Source organism: Megalops cyprinoides, chromosome 10 (assembly GCF_013368585.1).
Source record: "Megalops cyprinoides isolate fMegCyp1 chromosome 10, fMegCyp1.pri, whole genome shotgun sequence".
Taxonomy (NCBI): Eukaryota; Metazoa; Chordata; class Actinopteri; order Elopiformes; family Megalopidae; genus Megalops; species Megalops cyprinoides.
The window spans coordinates 32,690,391-32,707,153 of NC_050592.1; the positions used below are offsets into that span (position 1 = coordinate 32,690,391).

The window sequence follows — 16,763 nt, forward strand, 5'->3', positions numbered from 1 at the left end:
GGCCTTATGATTGAGGGACAGGAAGAAGATCAGCCCAGCCTAGTATAAAGCTGCTTTTATTTTAAAAAGGTTGGTTTTATTGCCATTAGCCTGCAAGTCCAGTAACAGCTGTTTCTGCCTCTCCTGTTAAAGGACCATCAGTTCCAGATACCAGCACTGATCACTTATACTGTAGACTCAGCTGTGACAATATTACTAGAAAGCATGTGAAATGTGACCTGGAGTTTGAACCAGCTAGAATGCCCGCAGTTCTCTAAAGAGAAAGTACATCATTTACTTAATGTGCAGTTGAAAATCTGCTTTCAATACCTTTTGGGAATACCGTTAAAAAGAATTGTCTTGTAGGACTGAAGATGGTATTTGCCTGTTGACTTAATTGTATAGTAAACCATACAGTCCTATACGCAATTCGTACACCCTAGAAAAGCAGTTGTATTTTATACAGAAATATATGTGCAAATGAAGAGAAGATGACATTTTGCTGTTTAAAAAAAAATTAAAAAAATAAAATGTTTCTCTTATGTATTTGCTGGTTTTTCAGTCCCTGCTTTTTAATTCTCATGTTTTTATGCTGTGGTACATAGACTTTTAATAGACTGTTTTCTTTAAGATGTCAGATCACCCATATTCCACCATTCTCCAGTGTCTTTTGTGGGCTTTTTGTCCAGTCTGCAAGGGCATTTTAAGGGGATCTAATGTGTTTTCCAAAGCACATTCTCCAGCTGCCTCTCCCGCTCTCTTGTGTACTGTGCAGGTGAGCAGAGATGCGAAAGAGTGACAGGCGGCCTGCATGGTGGCCTGTGTTTGTTCCCTTCAATGGCACGCTGCCTCTGGCCAGGTAGAAAAGCTGAGTGGCGAGCTCCGAGCTCATGGATCGCAGTCGGGGAGGAGATGGAGCACAGCGAGAGGGGAAAATCATTACTGATTGAATGAGCTTCCTGAATTGGCATGTTTGTGTCTGGTCAGTGCTTCCATGAGCGTTTCTGTGTGCTCAGCACTGGCAGGCGATTTGGACCATCTCCTCCCTATCCCTCCGGCCCTTTTACTCTCAGATACCTGTTATGTAAACCCATTTCGCTTCGGATGTTTGCTGCGCCCGTGATTCGCTGGGATTTGGCCTGAGCGAATCATGTTCAGGGATGCCAGCCCCACGGATTTAGGGACATTTGCAGGTACCTCTGCTTTTCAGCACCATGGAGAGCTCCACCCACAGTGAAAAGGAGCTTTTCTACTGCAGCCTACAGGGCTTCTCTGCTTGGCGTTTGACCTAACAGCCTCAGCCTCCCCTGGTAGTCAAAGGTTTATATTGGGGTTGAATACTGTGGAAAACGTTGTACCTTTGTGGTACTTCACTTGCTTTAGAAAAAAATCACCTAGTTCTGATAGACCATGGATTAGGGCACCTGCTTACCAAACAACACAGCGATCATTAGGGGCGTAAACCTCTGGCTTAACAACCACACCATACAATATTGATATCTAAACAATGATAAAGTATATATAAAAATACAATGTGATCTGATTCAACATAACCTTAAATGCAAAATGATTCAACATAACCTTAAAACTATAAAATTTTTCTTTTCTTTAAAGAAATGTAGAGTATCTACACATTAGTTTATTATATGCCATTGAAATAACACTTGATGTTCAAAGATGACTAACACTCCAGTTTTATCCAGACTGCTGCATGAATATGAATTAAAGTAAACAAATTTTAAAAAATCAATGGTATGGATCGATTCTGACATGCAACATCTATCAAAGCTGTACTGTGCTCTTGTATGGATGCATCGAATGAATTGAAGTGTTGTTACACATCTAGCAATTATAAAAAAATACATATTAAATACATATAAACATACAAAAGTCTTTGTTTTTTTCTTTTTTAATATCAACTAAACCAGCAGAGTAATACAGGCACAGTGTCAGCCTTATTGATGGTCACTTTGTTTAACTGTTGCAGGGAAGACTGTACATGACCATGTGTGCTCATGATGTTGTTATTTTTTACCAACAGGTGGTTGGAGGGAAGATGACAGAATCTGGTAGACTTTGTGCTTTCATCACAAAAGTGAAGAAAGGGAGTCTGGCAGATACTGTTGGACACCTCCGACCAGGTACAGACCGACCCCCACTGCTAATACAACTCCCTCTATGTAGCAGTTTCATATTCCTGTGGTTCAGAACCATAAAATGCTATGCAAAAGCATGCTGCATGTACCACCTGTACCACCTTAAGTACCTGTAGTATACTGTATATTATCTTTACACAAATGAATGTTTTGTATGTTTAACACAAAATGCAATGGAAATTGTTTATCATTAAAAAAAAAATTATGTTTGTTATTGGTTTGCTTTACCAGTTAATCTCTGCTGATCGTGGATAGCCAGGATCTACACAGGCAGCGCTGCTCATAGTAATATTTCCACTTCTGCCAGATTTTCTATTCCGAGCTAGTCTTATCCTTACATTTGATCTGATCAGGGGGACAACAGGCGGATATGTAGGAAGCCAATACGAAAAAGATCCATTATATTTCAGGGATCTGCAGGACATGCTGTATGTATTTCTCTCTGACCTCTCCCTTTCGGCCTTTAATTGATGTATGCATTATTTGAGTGTTTATATTATGAACCTTCTTCCTCCACAGGTGATCAGGTCCTGGAGTGGAACGGGAGGCTTTTGCAAGGAGCCACATTTAAAGAAGTTTACAATATTATTCTGGAATCCAAGCCCGAGCCCCAGGTGGAACTGGTCGTCTCGCGTCCCATTGGGTGAGGCCCTGGTTGGGTGACTACTCTTTGACTAGATTCTCCAGTCATTTGAGATGAACATGAAGCCCAGCCAGCACTCGGTCACACTCCTCTGCAGAAACACAAGCAGATGAAAGGGGCTGGGAAAACGTAAGAGATGTACCACCACAGAGAGGAGGAATTCAGCAGAGCAGGCGGTGGTTTCCTTTTTAACGGAGATAATTTCCATCATGGTCGCCTGTTTGTCTAGTGTGCTTTCCTCTGCCTTCTGGGGGGCCTCCTTGCCTCTCCTCTAGCCCCCAGGCACCCGAGTCGTGGTGCACAGCCCTGAAACGAAAATCCGCTGCGTCACTGCCAGAAAGGACTGTCCCCCACTAGCAGCAGAATATGAATGGTTTCTGAATCGGGGCGATACCCTAGAAACCATAAATCCTGCTTTGTCAATTTACATATCTGAGCTGCTTTGTATTGCAGAGGGAGCTGCTGGGAGAATAAAGACTAATGTGGTGCTTAGGGTCATTAAAGCACACTGTATTGTACTCCAGCTTCAAATTGATTCTCTCCCCTCTGCTCATTTTCAGAGATATTCCCCGGATACCAGACAGCACACATGCACAACTGGAATCAAGTTAGTGGCATATTTACTCACAGTCAGATGTGGCTTCCTTTGTGTGTGTGTGTGTGTTTGTGTGTGTGTGCATGTTTGTGCATATATGTATATGTATATTTGTGTGTGTATGAATGGAGACTTCCTTTTAAGAAGCTGGTGAATCTAATTGTATTTCCAGTTTCATATTTTCAGTTGTTCATGGTGAGGTCTATCTTTTGCATGTTTGGCTAGTTAATCATCCATGAAGCAGTACATAAACTGAGAGACTGTTGTACAGTGGCCTTACAAATTTGGTATGATGGGTGTGCTCTCTCTCTCTCTCTCTCTCTCTCTCTCTCTCTCTCTCTCTCTCTCTCTCTCTCTCCCTCTCTCTCACTCTGTCTGTCTGTCTGTCTCTGTCTCTGTCTTCCTCCATCTCAATCTCTGGCCACAGGTTCAAGTTCCTTTGAGTCCCAGAAGATGGAGCGTCCCTCCATTTCTGTCACGTCTCCCATGAGTCCCGGCTTGCTGCGGGATGCCCCTCAGTACCTGTCAGGACAGCTCTCAGTAAGTACCCACAATGCACCTCTCCCCTGATGGCCTGTCTGTGCTGGGGAGATAATTCTGGTTTTAACTGTTGTGTGATCTGTGGTACAAGTGCATGACAAAGAGGTGGGCTTCAGAAATCAGGAGCAGTGTTATTTCAGTATTTTTTCCAGCAAGGTACAGTCACTGAAGAAAGGATTCTGCCATTATTTCCATGGTGGCTGCTTTTTTTTTTTTTTTTTTTTTTACAAATTTGAAGACACAAACATGAAGACTGTTTATATACCTTCTCTCCAAATGGAAGGAAATCTGAAAAGAAAAGAATTGAATTGCAATAGAGTCAGTGCTGGCCTTTCAAAGAAATACAATCCCCCCCCCCCCCCCCCCCCCAGAATTAGCTACAAATGTATTACAGTAGAATTAAATCATTGTTATTATTTTATTATTCAAAACAAGCTGCTTAAATGAGCCCCCAGCCCCCAAAAGTATTCTCTCAGAAAAAAAAGACAACAGGAAGTCCATGTTGGGAAATGGGACATTGAAGGCCTCCCCTGGCTGTCCCAGCAGAAGGGGACGCCGCCGTTTGACAATGACCCAAGCGGAAGATGTCGTACTCAGTTTTCAAGCTTGTTACAAGATTGGCAAACATTTGAAAGAAGAACAGCGCTGACACGACCATGAGATAAGGCCTTGGAAGCCATCCACTCTGCAAGGCCCGCTCGTTTGGACCCAGCCCAATTCCGCATGGGATAATAGATCATGTTACCTTGTGGCTCCATGTTATTCATTGTGTAAGGTAAAATATATGGCGGGGGAAGTGAGCCGGGGGGGCTCTCAGTGTGACAAACATGGGGCCGAATTAAGCCTGAAACCCAAAACCACTAAGGGAAAAATAAAAACATTAGTGTCTTGGTGTAATTTATATGAGCTCTCTCTTTCTGCAAGCTCTGCTAGCGGTAGTTAAGGTTTGCCCTTATAAAACTACAGCTATGCTTTTTCTGAATAGTTAGTTTAAAATGCACACCAACTGAGAGGCAGTCAGTTGTCTTTCATTTGGATGATGGGACAAGATGGGAAAGGGTTCCTTTTTTTTGGATGTTTTAAAGAAATAACTTCATTCTGTTCTTTAGGAGGGAGGGTGGTTCATTTTCCTCTCACTGGATCTCTTTGAAGACTTTTCTCTTTTTGTTTTAAGATGTAACCATACATTTAGCAAAGAGAAGCTTTGATGTGTTTGGTGTTCTATTTATTATTTTCTTTCTTAAGGAGGAGATTTAATCTAAACTTGCAGTGTTGTCTCTTAGTTTGTTAAAATGGCATGTTTTCTCATTCTTGTAAAGCTGTCACAAGGGAAACAGTTCCAGGAAACAGTTTGTGTACTAACAAACTAGCCAATTGGATGTTTTCTGCTCTCTCTTCATTCAGAGAGTAAACCAAAGCTGTAAAATTCCATTCTTAAGTTCAAAGTCCATGAATGCATGAACTGAAAATATTAAAACCACCCCCCCCCCTCTGCTAACAAGTATATTCTGCAGCGAATCTTATCACTACTAACCATGACAATTCTTTCACTTTGCCCGTATTTGTGGGGAGCAGTGTGAAGTTGCGTCAGCGTGACGCAAAATGAAATTAGGAAAAGAGAAGTTACAAGCAGGAGAGTGACGGGGGGAAAGGGGAGCAAGTGATTATGACTCATCAATAGTTTCCACAGGGAGACCGTTAGACTAAATCTCCTCTGCAGTTTGGTTTTGTGTTGGTGTGTGGTTTTTTGAGTGTGTTTTTTGTCGTTTTTTGGTTTCTGTTTTATTGCATTTTTCTTTGTCGTTTAATTTTGCTTACCCAGAGCCAAAGCCTTAGTAGAAGGACTGCGCCTTTTGTCCCTAGGGTCCAGGTAACGGTCCCTGTCTGACCGACACACTTCTCTCTTTGGTTTTGTTCTCCGCTCCTTTGCGTTCTCCTTTTCTTTTCTGCATTTTTGGAAAATGCATAGCAGGAAAATGGCAGCAACTCAATCTGTTTTCCCTTTGAGTTTGTTTACAAGCTGTAGTGCTTTCTGCCATTATGATTACAATCATTGTTATTATTATTCTCATTCCCATCATTACGATTGCCATTATTGTTTTTAACATGTTCGTGCCATATCGCCAGGGGGCCTGAAGTGGTCTGCATGACTAACCAACCCAAGTGAAATCGTTTAAAGATTTCATTCTGCTATTGCCGCATGCCAACCAAAAGCGTAGCCACATTTTCATTGGCTAATCTCAGGGCTCATTACGATTGGCTCGAAGTCGTTGCAGAACTAAGCGGCCATAGGGGATGAAGCCTCTTTAAATGTTTTAATATTATGTCAAGTTTTCTGGGACAAATGAATTCGATGCTTTTCCATGTAACATGAAACATCTTTGCATAGAAGTGGCATTGTTTAAAAATTGCTTTGGCTCAATCTGTCTCCTCAAGGTATCCTTCAGTAACGTATTGACTGTTTTTAGTAAGCAGACACTTGAGCACCATGAGTCATATTAGATTAAGTTTCAGATTTTAGTGGGCATTACTCATGCTTTAAATAGACCTAATGTCTTAAGTGCTATTGAATGGCTCTCCGGTTATCAAACTCCAGCTGGGATATGCGCTATAAGACCTGGTCCTTAAAGAAATAGCGCTCAGTGAATTAAGAGGAAAAGAAATGCAAAGCTCACAAAGCATATTTTTAGCTGTAAATTTGATTGTGAAGTTTCATGTTACAAAAAAAGTTGCTCTCAGATTGCTGTCCCTGTTTTTGGAAGGAGGTTGCATTTTCCAATGAACTACAGAGAAAGCTTTGTGACGATGAATAAGCAAATTGTACCTCACTGACAGCGAACGCACAGGTACCGCCCTCCTGTGGCGTGCAGTCTCGGAGTGAGGCGTCACCCCATCCCCTACCCGCTCTGCAGAGGGCTCTGGAGAATCCGCTCCCTCTGCGTCCCTGTTCCGACTCCTCGTGAATGAGGCGTTGGCCCGCCCCTCTGCCAAACGCTTGCAAGGGGGAGGGGGAGGGGAGCGAGAGCAGCCCCAGCCTCAGACACTCAAACAGAGAGCATTGTGGGAGCTGTGCTGTTTGTGTCTGATGCCTGTGTCTTTGTGGGCCTCTTCCACCTGCTAAAAAGTGCTTAGCTTTAAAAATAAAAATCTTCCAAACACTAGCTAGACATGAAGAACAAAGCCTTATGCATGGCAAATGTCATTTAATTGCCACGTATCACTGCAGCGTCGAGTATACATTTGAAAACATACAAAAAAATAGCAATATAACAGGAAAATTTTTCTGTGAGCTCATACAAACTATCCCCTCTTCTGAGTAAGGCCAAGGATTCATATCAACATTAAAATGTGCTTAGGCACAGCATAAAATGAACACTTTGGCACGAACTTGGCATAATTCGGGCAATGCACAGGAAAGAGCCGTGGTTTGGAAAAGATCTGTGGTACAATTTGTTTGCCGAAACCCCCCCTCCTTAGTGTGTGTTGCAGAAAGATCTCTGGTTTGCTCTGGTTTCATATCGAATGCTCCTAGGTTGCTTTGCTGCATGCTTTGAGAACTAGACAGCTTTAGAGCACTGACTCTGGTGTAGAGCTTAGACCCCCCCTCCCCAGTGAGATGTAAGCAAGTATGGGCAAGAGCTTAGAAGTGTTTCAACTTCATAGAAATCAGTTTGCGGTCAGGGAGCGGTCAAATGTCAGACTTCTAAGCAGCCCTTCACTTTGCCCATACTTCCCTCACACACAGGCGTAATCATAGCATGGACGATAGCTGTAAATGATACATTTTAGAACTCTTTTTTGGCCTGTATTGTCGTAGAATATGTGTTTAGTCACCACCCTAGATTTAGTCACTGAGATTTTCATAGCTTTTGTTTCAGTGAAGATTCACATTCATTTTCAAAGTAAAAAGTACACTGTCTTTGTATCTAGCTGACAGTCATATTTTTGAAATGTCATCCCAGACATATTTATGGGAATAACTGGAGCAACTGGCTTTGGGGGGGGGGGCGCATGCTTCATGGGGGGAGGGGGCGTCAGTGGGTCAGGTCTGTGCTGTGGTAGGCTATCAGCTCTGGGGGAAACAGTGGCTTAGGGTTAGGGTCAGGGAGGGATAGTGACCCAGGAGAGATTCTACAGCACAGAGACTGCCCAAATTAAGCCAAACCCAGAGTGCCCCCTATCTGTCACCTGAGTGCAGTATAGAGGGGCCTGATGACAATGACACATCACACAGTGAAGAGCTTGTCCCAGATTGCATACACAGAGCATTTTTGTACTCTCTTATTACGGAATTTTTCAACATTAGAATTGATTTGGCTTAGTTTGTTGTAGTTTTTAGATTAAATTCATGATTTTTAAATTAAATGATACGAGTACATTTTATAGTCTAAAACCTTTATGAGACTTTGAGTCAAATTGTTGAACAAACTGACAGGTATTCTGATTAAGAATACCCCTTTAACCAATTTTATGTGATGCCAAACTGTTAAACACTCTGCAAGTTTGCTGTAAAACATTACCAGCAGATATTTGACAAGCTATTTGTTTTAGGACCTTAATATCAAAGCTAGAGAAATATAAGGAAAATAAGGACAAGAATAATATATTGCAGTAGTATTCCAAAATGGAGTTGCAATAAAAAATAATAGAGTATGTGTTCACATACAGTATGAACTCACTATGATCAGACTCTTTACTACAAAGCCAAATTATCATCCCAAGTATAACGTGAATACTAATGGCATTGCTCCCTCCATATTTCACTAAACCTGTGCGCTATGAAGAAGCACTGCTAAGCATGTGATCTGACAGACAGACAGACAGACAGCAGCCCACTTGGAACAGGGGCCATATAAATTCTGTCCCCCTCACAGGTAAAACTCTGGTACGACAAAGTGGGTCATCAGCTGATAGTCACAATTCTGGGAGCGAAAGACCTGCCTTCCAGGGAAGATGGGCGGCCAAGGAATCCCTACGTAAAAATCTACTTCCTTCCTGACAGAAGGTAAGGGTAGATGCAGTTACTGTGCCAACACATGGGATTCTGATCCAAAATGTTGAATATTCTAGCACCGTCTATTTGTTTCTTTACCTATTCAAACATTTGTGTCAGATTATTTTATATTCATTTAATGCTCACTGTGCAATGTTACAATGCTTTTATTTAATTAGAATGAATTTCAGATGAAATGCTCTGCTCATTTTATGGAATTCTTTTATGATTATTTTTCACGTAATTTCATGATCTTAGTCCTGCAAGTCACATTACATTCAAGATATATTTTTTGCTCATAGGGGCAGCTTTGTAAACTCCAGGCATGTGTTTATTTTGTTTTACCCCATCATTTGTGGGCATAGTCTACGCCTCTTAGCCACATTGGCAGTGGACAGTTGAACTGATGTAGAGTCCAGAGCACCTCTGAAGCGTCTCTCTGCCTGATCTGTGCTGCTGACGAACTCCATGTCCCGTACCTTGGTGGTAAATAAAAACAGTTTGAATTATTGTTCCTCCAGTGACAAAAGCAAAAGAAGAACAAAAACAGTAAAGAAATCGCTAGAGCCCAAATGGAACCAGACCTTTATGTACTCGCCCGTGCACCGGCGCGAGTTCCGGGAGCGCATGCTGGAGATCACGCTATGGGACCAGGCCCGCGTCCGCGAGGAGGAGAGCCAGTTCCTGGGAGAGGTAAGGCCACCCCCAGCATTCGACACAGACCCCCGGAGCGGACAGGTCCTGAAAGACAGCTACAGCTCCACCAGCACTCTTATGGAAGAGAAAATAGCTTTATTTAGTTAAACCTGTCGGTGATAGAATTGGTTAATGTTCTGGCTGTGCTTACAAACCTTCATCAGAGTGAGCCCTGCCTTACTGAAGAATGAATGCTCCCTGACACTGATGATTTACACTATATAAAGTATTTTCCTATTGCACAGAGTGAGAGTGGTCACATGGTCCTCCAACCCAAGTATGTCCAAGACAGATACCTGTGGTATAAATGAATGCAGGTGTGACCACTCTCTTTGAAATACAAAAATACTTGGGTTTCATCACGTAACTGGAACAAGTGAGAAAACAACTTCTTACTGTTCTGAGTGTTCCTGAAGTTAGAGAGAAAACATTGGCTGAACAAATCAGAAGACAAATTAGGTGTGGTGTAGTCCTTATATCAGATTTAGAGGCTAGATTTGAAGCTGCTGTCAGATTTGATGTGAAGTGATGTTTAGTTGTGCTAACAGGCAAACTATAGAAGATGAATGATAAATGGTAACAATGTGTTCTCACTCTTTTTATATGGTTTTATCACTAAAACTTGTTTCTCTTGAGGAGTTTTTAATAAACACACAACACTATGGACGATATGTTCATGATATCACAAGTCAGTTTAACTCATACTGAGTCATAACACTCACTCAACACAGGTAACCAAACTGACCTCGGGAGTGTGTGTGCTAGCTTGGTGGTGTGGGTGGGAGACAAGAAGGCACAGTGTCACTTGCGTATTCTCAAATAAAGGTACAGGTAAACTGTATGTAATAGGAGTTCACTGGATTTAAGGTAAAGTCTGCTCCAAAGCACAGTGGCAGCACGGCTGAGATGCAGATTGTGGTAACCTGTTCATTAGCCGCTACACCGATATCCACTGGCTGACTGCCTCTTTCTCCTTGGCAGAAGTCCAGCAACAGAACATTTCACCTTCTTCACAGCTCCAGATTCCACATTTTGCATTTGAAATACCAGAATTGTGTTTTTTTTTCCCGTGCAAGCAAATGTCTGTGAGTGCTCTATTTCAGTATTTCAACACTTGACCCAATTAAATCGTATTAAAAGGCCAGAGGTTTCTGAAGTGTTTACCACTCAGGGAAAGTACTGCCTCCAGTGACGGGTGATGCCAGCTGCAGCTGTAGATTTCTTAATTTTGGTTGACTGCCTTCATTCACTATGCTTAAGAGTTAACAATCTACCAGGGTGTTGTTGATGGACAGGTCAAGAGAAAATGTTCTCCCCAGAAGTTGAAGTAAAGATAACAGAAGTATGGTAAAGCGCTTCAAATCTGGGCTTGTAATGAGAGGCTCTTGGATTTAAATCATATACTTTTTGGGAAGTTACACAACCTGACTTGCTTCTGCTGTATGAATGGATAAAATATAAAGAATGTCACCCTGATAAGTAGATACGTATCATGAGTAACCGCAATGAGTGACAGCTCCTGTGGGTTGGGAGCAGGCGTATTGAAAGAGCAGTGTCTGAGCATGTTGGTGGGTTCCTCACAGATCCTGATCGAGCTGGAGACGGCGCTGCTGGATGACGAGCCGCACTGGTACAAGCTGCAGACGCACGACGTGTCCTCCATGCCGCTCCCCAACCCCTCGCCCTACCTGCAGCGGAGGCAGCTCCATGGAGAGAGCCCCACGCGCAGATTGCAGAGTAGGTCCCTCCACCCGAACCAGAGCTCTGTGATGTCCCTGCGGCCACTGCCTCACACATTACATACACGTACCTCTCAGTGTTGTCCCTATAGCCGTCACTGCCTCACATCTACACACAGTACATGCACATAGCTCTCAGTGTCATCTGTACACCCACTAATATCACTGCCTCACTCTGCCTCACAGCATACAGGCACAGCTCTCAGTGTTATCCCTATAGCTGTCACTGCGTCATACCTATGTACAGTACATGCACATACCTCCCAGTGTTATCCCTATAGCTATCACTGCTCCACATCTGTTTACAGTACATACAGATAGCTCCCAGTGTTTTCCATATAGCCACTAACACTACCCTATAAACAATAACAATCCAATTATCAACATCATCCCTGCAACCCCTAACACAAAATCAAATTCAATTCTGTGTACATGTAGCTCTAAGTGTCCTCTGTATGGCTATTAATATCACTAATTTAGACCTGGAAAGAATGCATTGACACACACAGAGGAAATAATGCTACTGACTCACACCTATACACAGTGTGTACACACCAATGTCTTCCCCACCACCACTAATGGCCATGACTCACACCTATGTACACGTAGACACACTGTTCATCCACCTGCTAAAGTCTCTGACTCATACCTACAGCATTCGCAGTACAGCCCACACACTGCTCCATAGTAGTGTTGGCTTCATAATATACACATTTCTTCTTGTGACAGCCATCAAAAGTATGAGGACTTTTCTTTGGTTTGAATTTACAGTGTTTCCACAATTTGCTGCTTCTAGATGTAAACCAATCAACTTCTCAGATTAAGAGAATGAGACTTTAAAAGAGACAATACACATCATTTTGAGTTTGCACCCATTTTCTTGTTTAATGAGATATTGAATCTAAGGTATTACAAATTAGCCACCTTTTGTTCAGTATGAATTAAAATTAAACAAAACTGTTTTCAATCAACTATATATTGGAAGAAATTCACTCCTGAAAAGAGTTTAACATGTGAGCAATTGTTTTATTTAAAGAAACATGCAATACTGTTTCCTAAACCTCAACTGCGAATGAACTCTCCTTGATATGTCCTGCAGATGTTGCAAAGGTACTCTAGTGCTGTAAGGCAGTAAATGGGTTTGTGCTGCAGACTTAAGAAGCTCTTCCAGGACAGCTTTAGGCTTCATAGGAAGTGATCTCGATTGTCAGGACAACCCCGGAGAGGATGTTAAAAGCAAGAAGTGTACTGACGTATGCTGCACTTTTCCCCTCACTCAAACGTTTCTGAGTGGTTTTGGGCAGTCGGGTATTCAGTCAGCATCAGAAGGACCTGGGACGGGCTCTGACCCGCGGTCCCTCCTTTAAGTAACTTTCGCCCTTCCCCTTTAAGTAACCTCCATCAGTCTAAAATGACAATGTGGATAGCCCTGTCACTTGACACTGCGTGTACTTTGAGCCCTTAGGAAATTAGATCATTGTATCAGAAATGCAATGCCGGGTGAAGGCTCCATTTGAACTCCATTTAACCAGTCAGGGAAGGAGCAGCCTTAAGCTTGATGTGCATTTTCCTGCAGCATGCACGCACTGTAATAACTGTAATGGTGACGAGAAAATAAGTTCTCAGTGTCTTACTGCCTTAGCTGTTATTTTACACCCATGAAGGATGTTTACAGTGTGTGAGCTGTTGTGATTAGGATAAGCGTGCTCATGGCTACTCAGCCCTGATCCTAGGAGGTCATAACCACCTGATTTGCCTTGTCATTGTGTTGATTGGACTAGCCTAACTTAACCCTAGCACTTAAGGGTTTAAATAATGCTGAAAAAAGCATGCTGGGTTGTTGTCTGCCCAAGGACTGGAGTAGAGTAGCGCTGAACTGGTCTTCACTGAATACCAATGTGTTTTATGTTTTTTTTCTTTTTTGTTTCCTGTTCTTCACCCTGGTACTTTTCCAGACAAAGGCCCATACTCGTATAATTCAGGTAATGCATGCCTGTGGTGCTCCAGAGAGCTGTGAGTGTGCCCAGGTGGATTTGACCCCTTTCTGCTTTCTGTCCCACTTGCCCAAACTCTCAAACCGTGTGGTTTTCCCTCCATTAGCTAACCCCACAGCTCCCCTCCAGCCCTCCAAACCGCTTCTGTGCTAACCTTCCTGCTGCAGCTAGCGGACGTGCTCCTGTCAGACCTGGCTGTGGAAACACCAGCTTGTTGTTCCCGTAGACATTCGGATCCTATACCAGCTGCTTCTCCATAGCAATGCAGTGTCACATTTTCTGTGTTGTCAAATTTCCCCTCCGAACAAACATGCTGTTTCATGTGTTTCCTGTCCTTGGCTTGCATCCGTAGTGTCCTGTTCCGGAGTGTGAACATTTCCGGATATGCTACCATTTGCTGTTGTAGGACTTTTAGGACAGTTCGTGCAAGTTATGAAAAGTAATCGCTTTTAGAGTTGCTGATATTGTGATACTTGCTACCTGCCCATTTTATCACAAGTCACTCTATGATCAGCACTCCAAGGGTACTTTCAAAAATGTTCAGTAGTTTAGCTTAAACATGTTTACAATTATAAGTTAATATGCATAAGTTAAGTTAACCTCAGTCTGCATGCATTTTTCAAGTAAATTGTTGCTACAAGACAGCTGTGTAAATACTGTGTAAAGACCCAGCCCTTTACCTTTGTCTTATTTTCTCATAGACCTATCCTAGGGGCTCCTAAGTGTTGCCCTCTCTATTAAAGGAGTCTAACCTGAAGGTTACCATGAGCAAACAGCGTTGATACTTGGACCATTTTTTAAAGCACAGTATATTTTATGTTCCTTGTCTATAAATCTCTGATTTACAATTGAAAAACATTGATATTATCCTTAATAGAATACGCGCTACACTACAAGCGTGTATGTTTCATAACTCTCTCTACTACCTGATGATAGGCTGAATACACATACACTCTCAGTCACCTACGTGTGAGTATGTGTTTGTGTGCACGTGTGTATGTGTGTATGTAATATATATTCACACACACGCCTAAAAGTGTTGAATTTTTGTGACATTTAGGATTAAATCCAGAGTTTTCACGAAGGAGTTGTTTGAACACTGCGTTCGCTGCTGCAGTTTCTCCGCATTCCTTTTCTCTGAAAGAGCTGACGTCAATAAAAGGGAAAGCTAGAGCGGTTTCTGCTTGTCTGAGATGACATGTTGAGAGAAATGCTGTCAGAGCGCCACGCTTGTCATTTCGGGAAAAAAGCCCAAGTGTCCGGTTGATTTAAGGTGACTGAGCAGTGAAAGAAGCAGAAAAAGCAGCTACCACCAGAGCACGTACAATCCAAAGTAACAGGCGCGCTCCATGAAGATGTGATTGCTGATTGCTTCTCAGACTCTGTTTTGGATGTGAATTGGGTGATTGAAGCTCCTATCAAAACGTCACAATGCAAACCATCAAAGTAATTGGTGGTGCCGATTCAGAGACTCTCTAAATTGTTATTCGTAAAGCACCACAGTATTTTGTAAATGTATATATTTTTAAGCTTGGCGGCAAAGCCTATTCAAATTTTTGCAAATCAGTCCAATATTTTCATGGTATACAGTTCTATTTGCAAGGGGAATTTGTCTCAAAATCTCAGATTAATACAAGTTTTGGTGCTCAAAGTGAGTCTGCATTGAGGGTATTACATTACTTACATGTGACCAAGTATTTCACTTTTTACAGTTGCTGAATGGAAGCCATTTTGAAACATTTTGTCAGATGTCATTGCCAAGGCCAAAATATGAATGCATCCATCTTAGAGATTTAAACTTGAGCAGAAAAGACACTCAGCTGTTGTCCTTTGTTGGCCTGTTTTCCCTCTATTGGTGAACCATTGTCTCTGCAAATCACTGCAGAGGGAGCTGCTCACTCTTTAAGTGAGTGAGGAATTCGGCCATTTACAGGGTTGCTTCCTCCATTCACAGTAAAAAAATGTGCATTTTACTGTCATCTGTGTCTTTTGTATGGTAAACGTTTCTTGTGTTCATTATATCGCTAGTGCTGTCTACACCACTGTCTCCACCAGCACGTCAGTGCTCTGGCCTTGCTGTAGCGTGCTTTTCCACCTAGAGAGAACTGTCTATCCATGGTTTCTGCTCTGCGCTGTCGCTGCCCCCAGACCAGCTGATCTTTGCTGTCCTCACAGCAGATTACCTTGGACGGGGTCAGCCCAGCCACAAGGGGGCGCTATACTGTGCTCTGGATGGAAGGCTGCCAACACAGACCACACTAAACTGTTCCCCCCCTCCCTTTCTCTCCACTCCATTACAGGATCCCAGAGAATCAGTGACAGTGAAATCTCTGATTATGACTGTGAGGATGGGATCGGAGTTGTATCAGGTAAAACAAGCAAAGATGACATGTATACTAGCATGCCATGCATGCCAATGGGTGTTTGACATCCATTCAGTACTTGACTAAACAAATAAGCAACACAGTGTACATTATGCTTGTTGCTCAAAAAGTGTTGGCATGTATTTGGATTATTATTGTTTTCCAGTATGCACCATGCTAATTTTAAAATTATACCTGCTCATGGACTTCAATCCCTCTGTACTTTGCTTTGCCTATTCACTATGAAAACACTGCATGGTAGTTTATCTGTCTGATCTCTACCTCAGAGGCCAAGTGAAACCCAAGCCCCTTTGTAACAAATTCACATGTATGGGGATACAGTCTATTCCGGCTGAACCCCTGTTCAGTGATTGGGCCGCAGCACAGTGCGGCCTTGTTCCTTTACATTGTTAGCAGTTCCTCCATCTTGGGCTCTCTGGCAGTAGAAGTGCCCAGGCTGCAAATCATATTAAAGGATATTGTGGGAGAGTAGATTACTGTGAGCATCCTCCCCCAGCGGAGGGGAAGCCTCACTGATAGTGAAGGAAACCCCCCACCTTTTTAACATTCCCATCAACCCCTCCTAGCATCAGAAGGCAGGGCCCTCCACGTAGCGGGAATATCCTTCTCCCACCTGCCCCCACCCCCCTCCCTGTGCTCTCCCTCACTGTCTGTCTCTCTCTGTCTCTCATTTTCTCTGCTTCTCTCACTCCCTTTCTGTCTCTCTACATCTTTCTCCCTCTCCTTCTCTTGCTCTCTCTCTCTGTCATTCTCTCTCTCTCACTCCCTCTCTGTCTTTTTCTCTCCCCATCTCATCTCTCTCTCTCTCTCTCTCTCTCCCTCTCTCTCTCTTGCACTCTTCCTCCCTTCCACTGTAGTTTTCCATTGATTTTGGCCAATTCTTAAGCCTTCATTTGAAACTGCTGATACAATGCTTCCAGCAGGAGGGAGATGATTAACATTCAAAGGAATTATAGATTCCTTTTCTTCTCCATTCTGCTTGTTTTCAGCCTCTCAGATGAAAAAATAGCTCTGATGCAGTCTGATCATCTGCTGCTCTCACTG

The 16,763-nt window shown here is 42.7% G+C and overlaps 1 protein-coding gene across 33 annotated transcripts in view; it reads left to right on the top strand.

Moving 5' to 3' along the window:
• Window positions 1-16,763, top strand: part of rims2a (regulating synaptic membrane exocytosis 2a) — a 187,774-nt gene that overhangs the window by 105,017 nt on the left and 65,994 nt on the right. For 14 of the 33 annotated variants that reach the window (XM_036538373.1, XM_036538365.1, XM_036538367.1 and 11 more), the window contains 9 exons: window positions 2,021-2,120; window positions 2,655-2,778; window positions 3,339-3,385; window positions 3,801-3,913; window positions 5,736-5,783; window positions 8,788-8,918; window positions 9,407-9,599; window positions 11,186-11,339; window positions 15,636-15,704. In XM_036538373.1, coding sequence (XP_036394266.1) covers window positions 2,021-2,120; window positions 2,655-2,778; window positions 3,339-3,385; window positions 3,801-3,913; window positions 5,736-5,783; window positions 8,788-8,918; window positions 9,407-9,599; window positions 11,186-11,339; window positions 15,636-15,704 — 979 coding nt within the window. The remainder of the gene's footprint in view (window positions 1-2,020; window positions 2,121-2,654; window positions 2,779-3,338; window positions 3,386-3,800; window positions 3,914-5,735; window positions 5,784-8,787; window positions 8,919-9,406; window positions 9,600-11,185; window positions 11,340-15,635; window positions 15,705-16,763) is intronic. The other 19 variants (XM_036538391.1, XM_036538376.1, XM_036538392.1 and 16 more) reach the window with 3 other exon arrangements.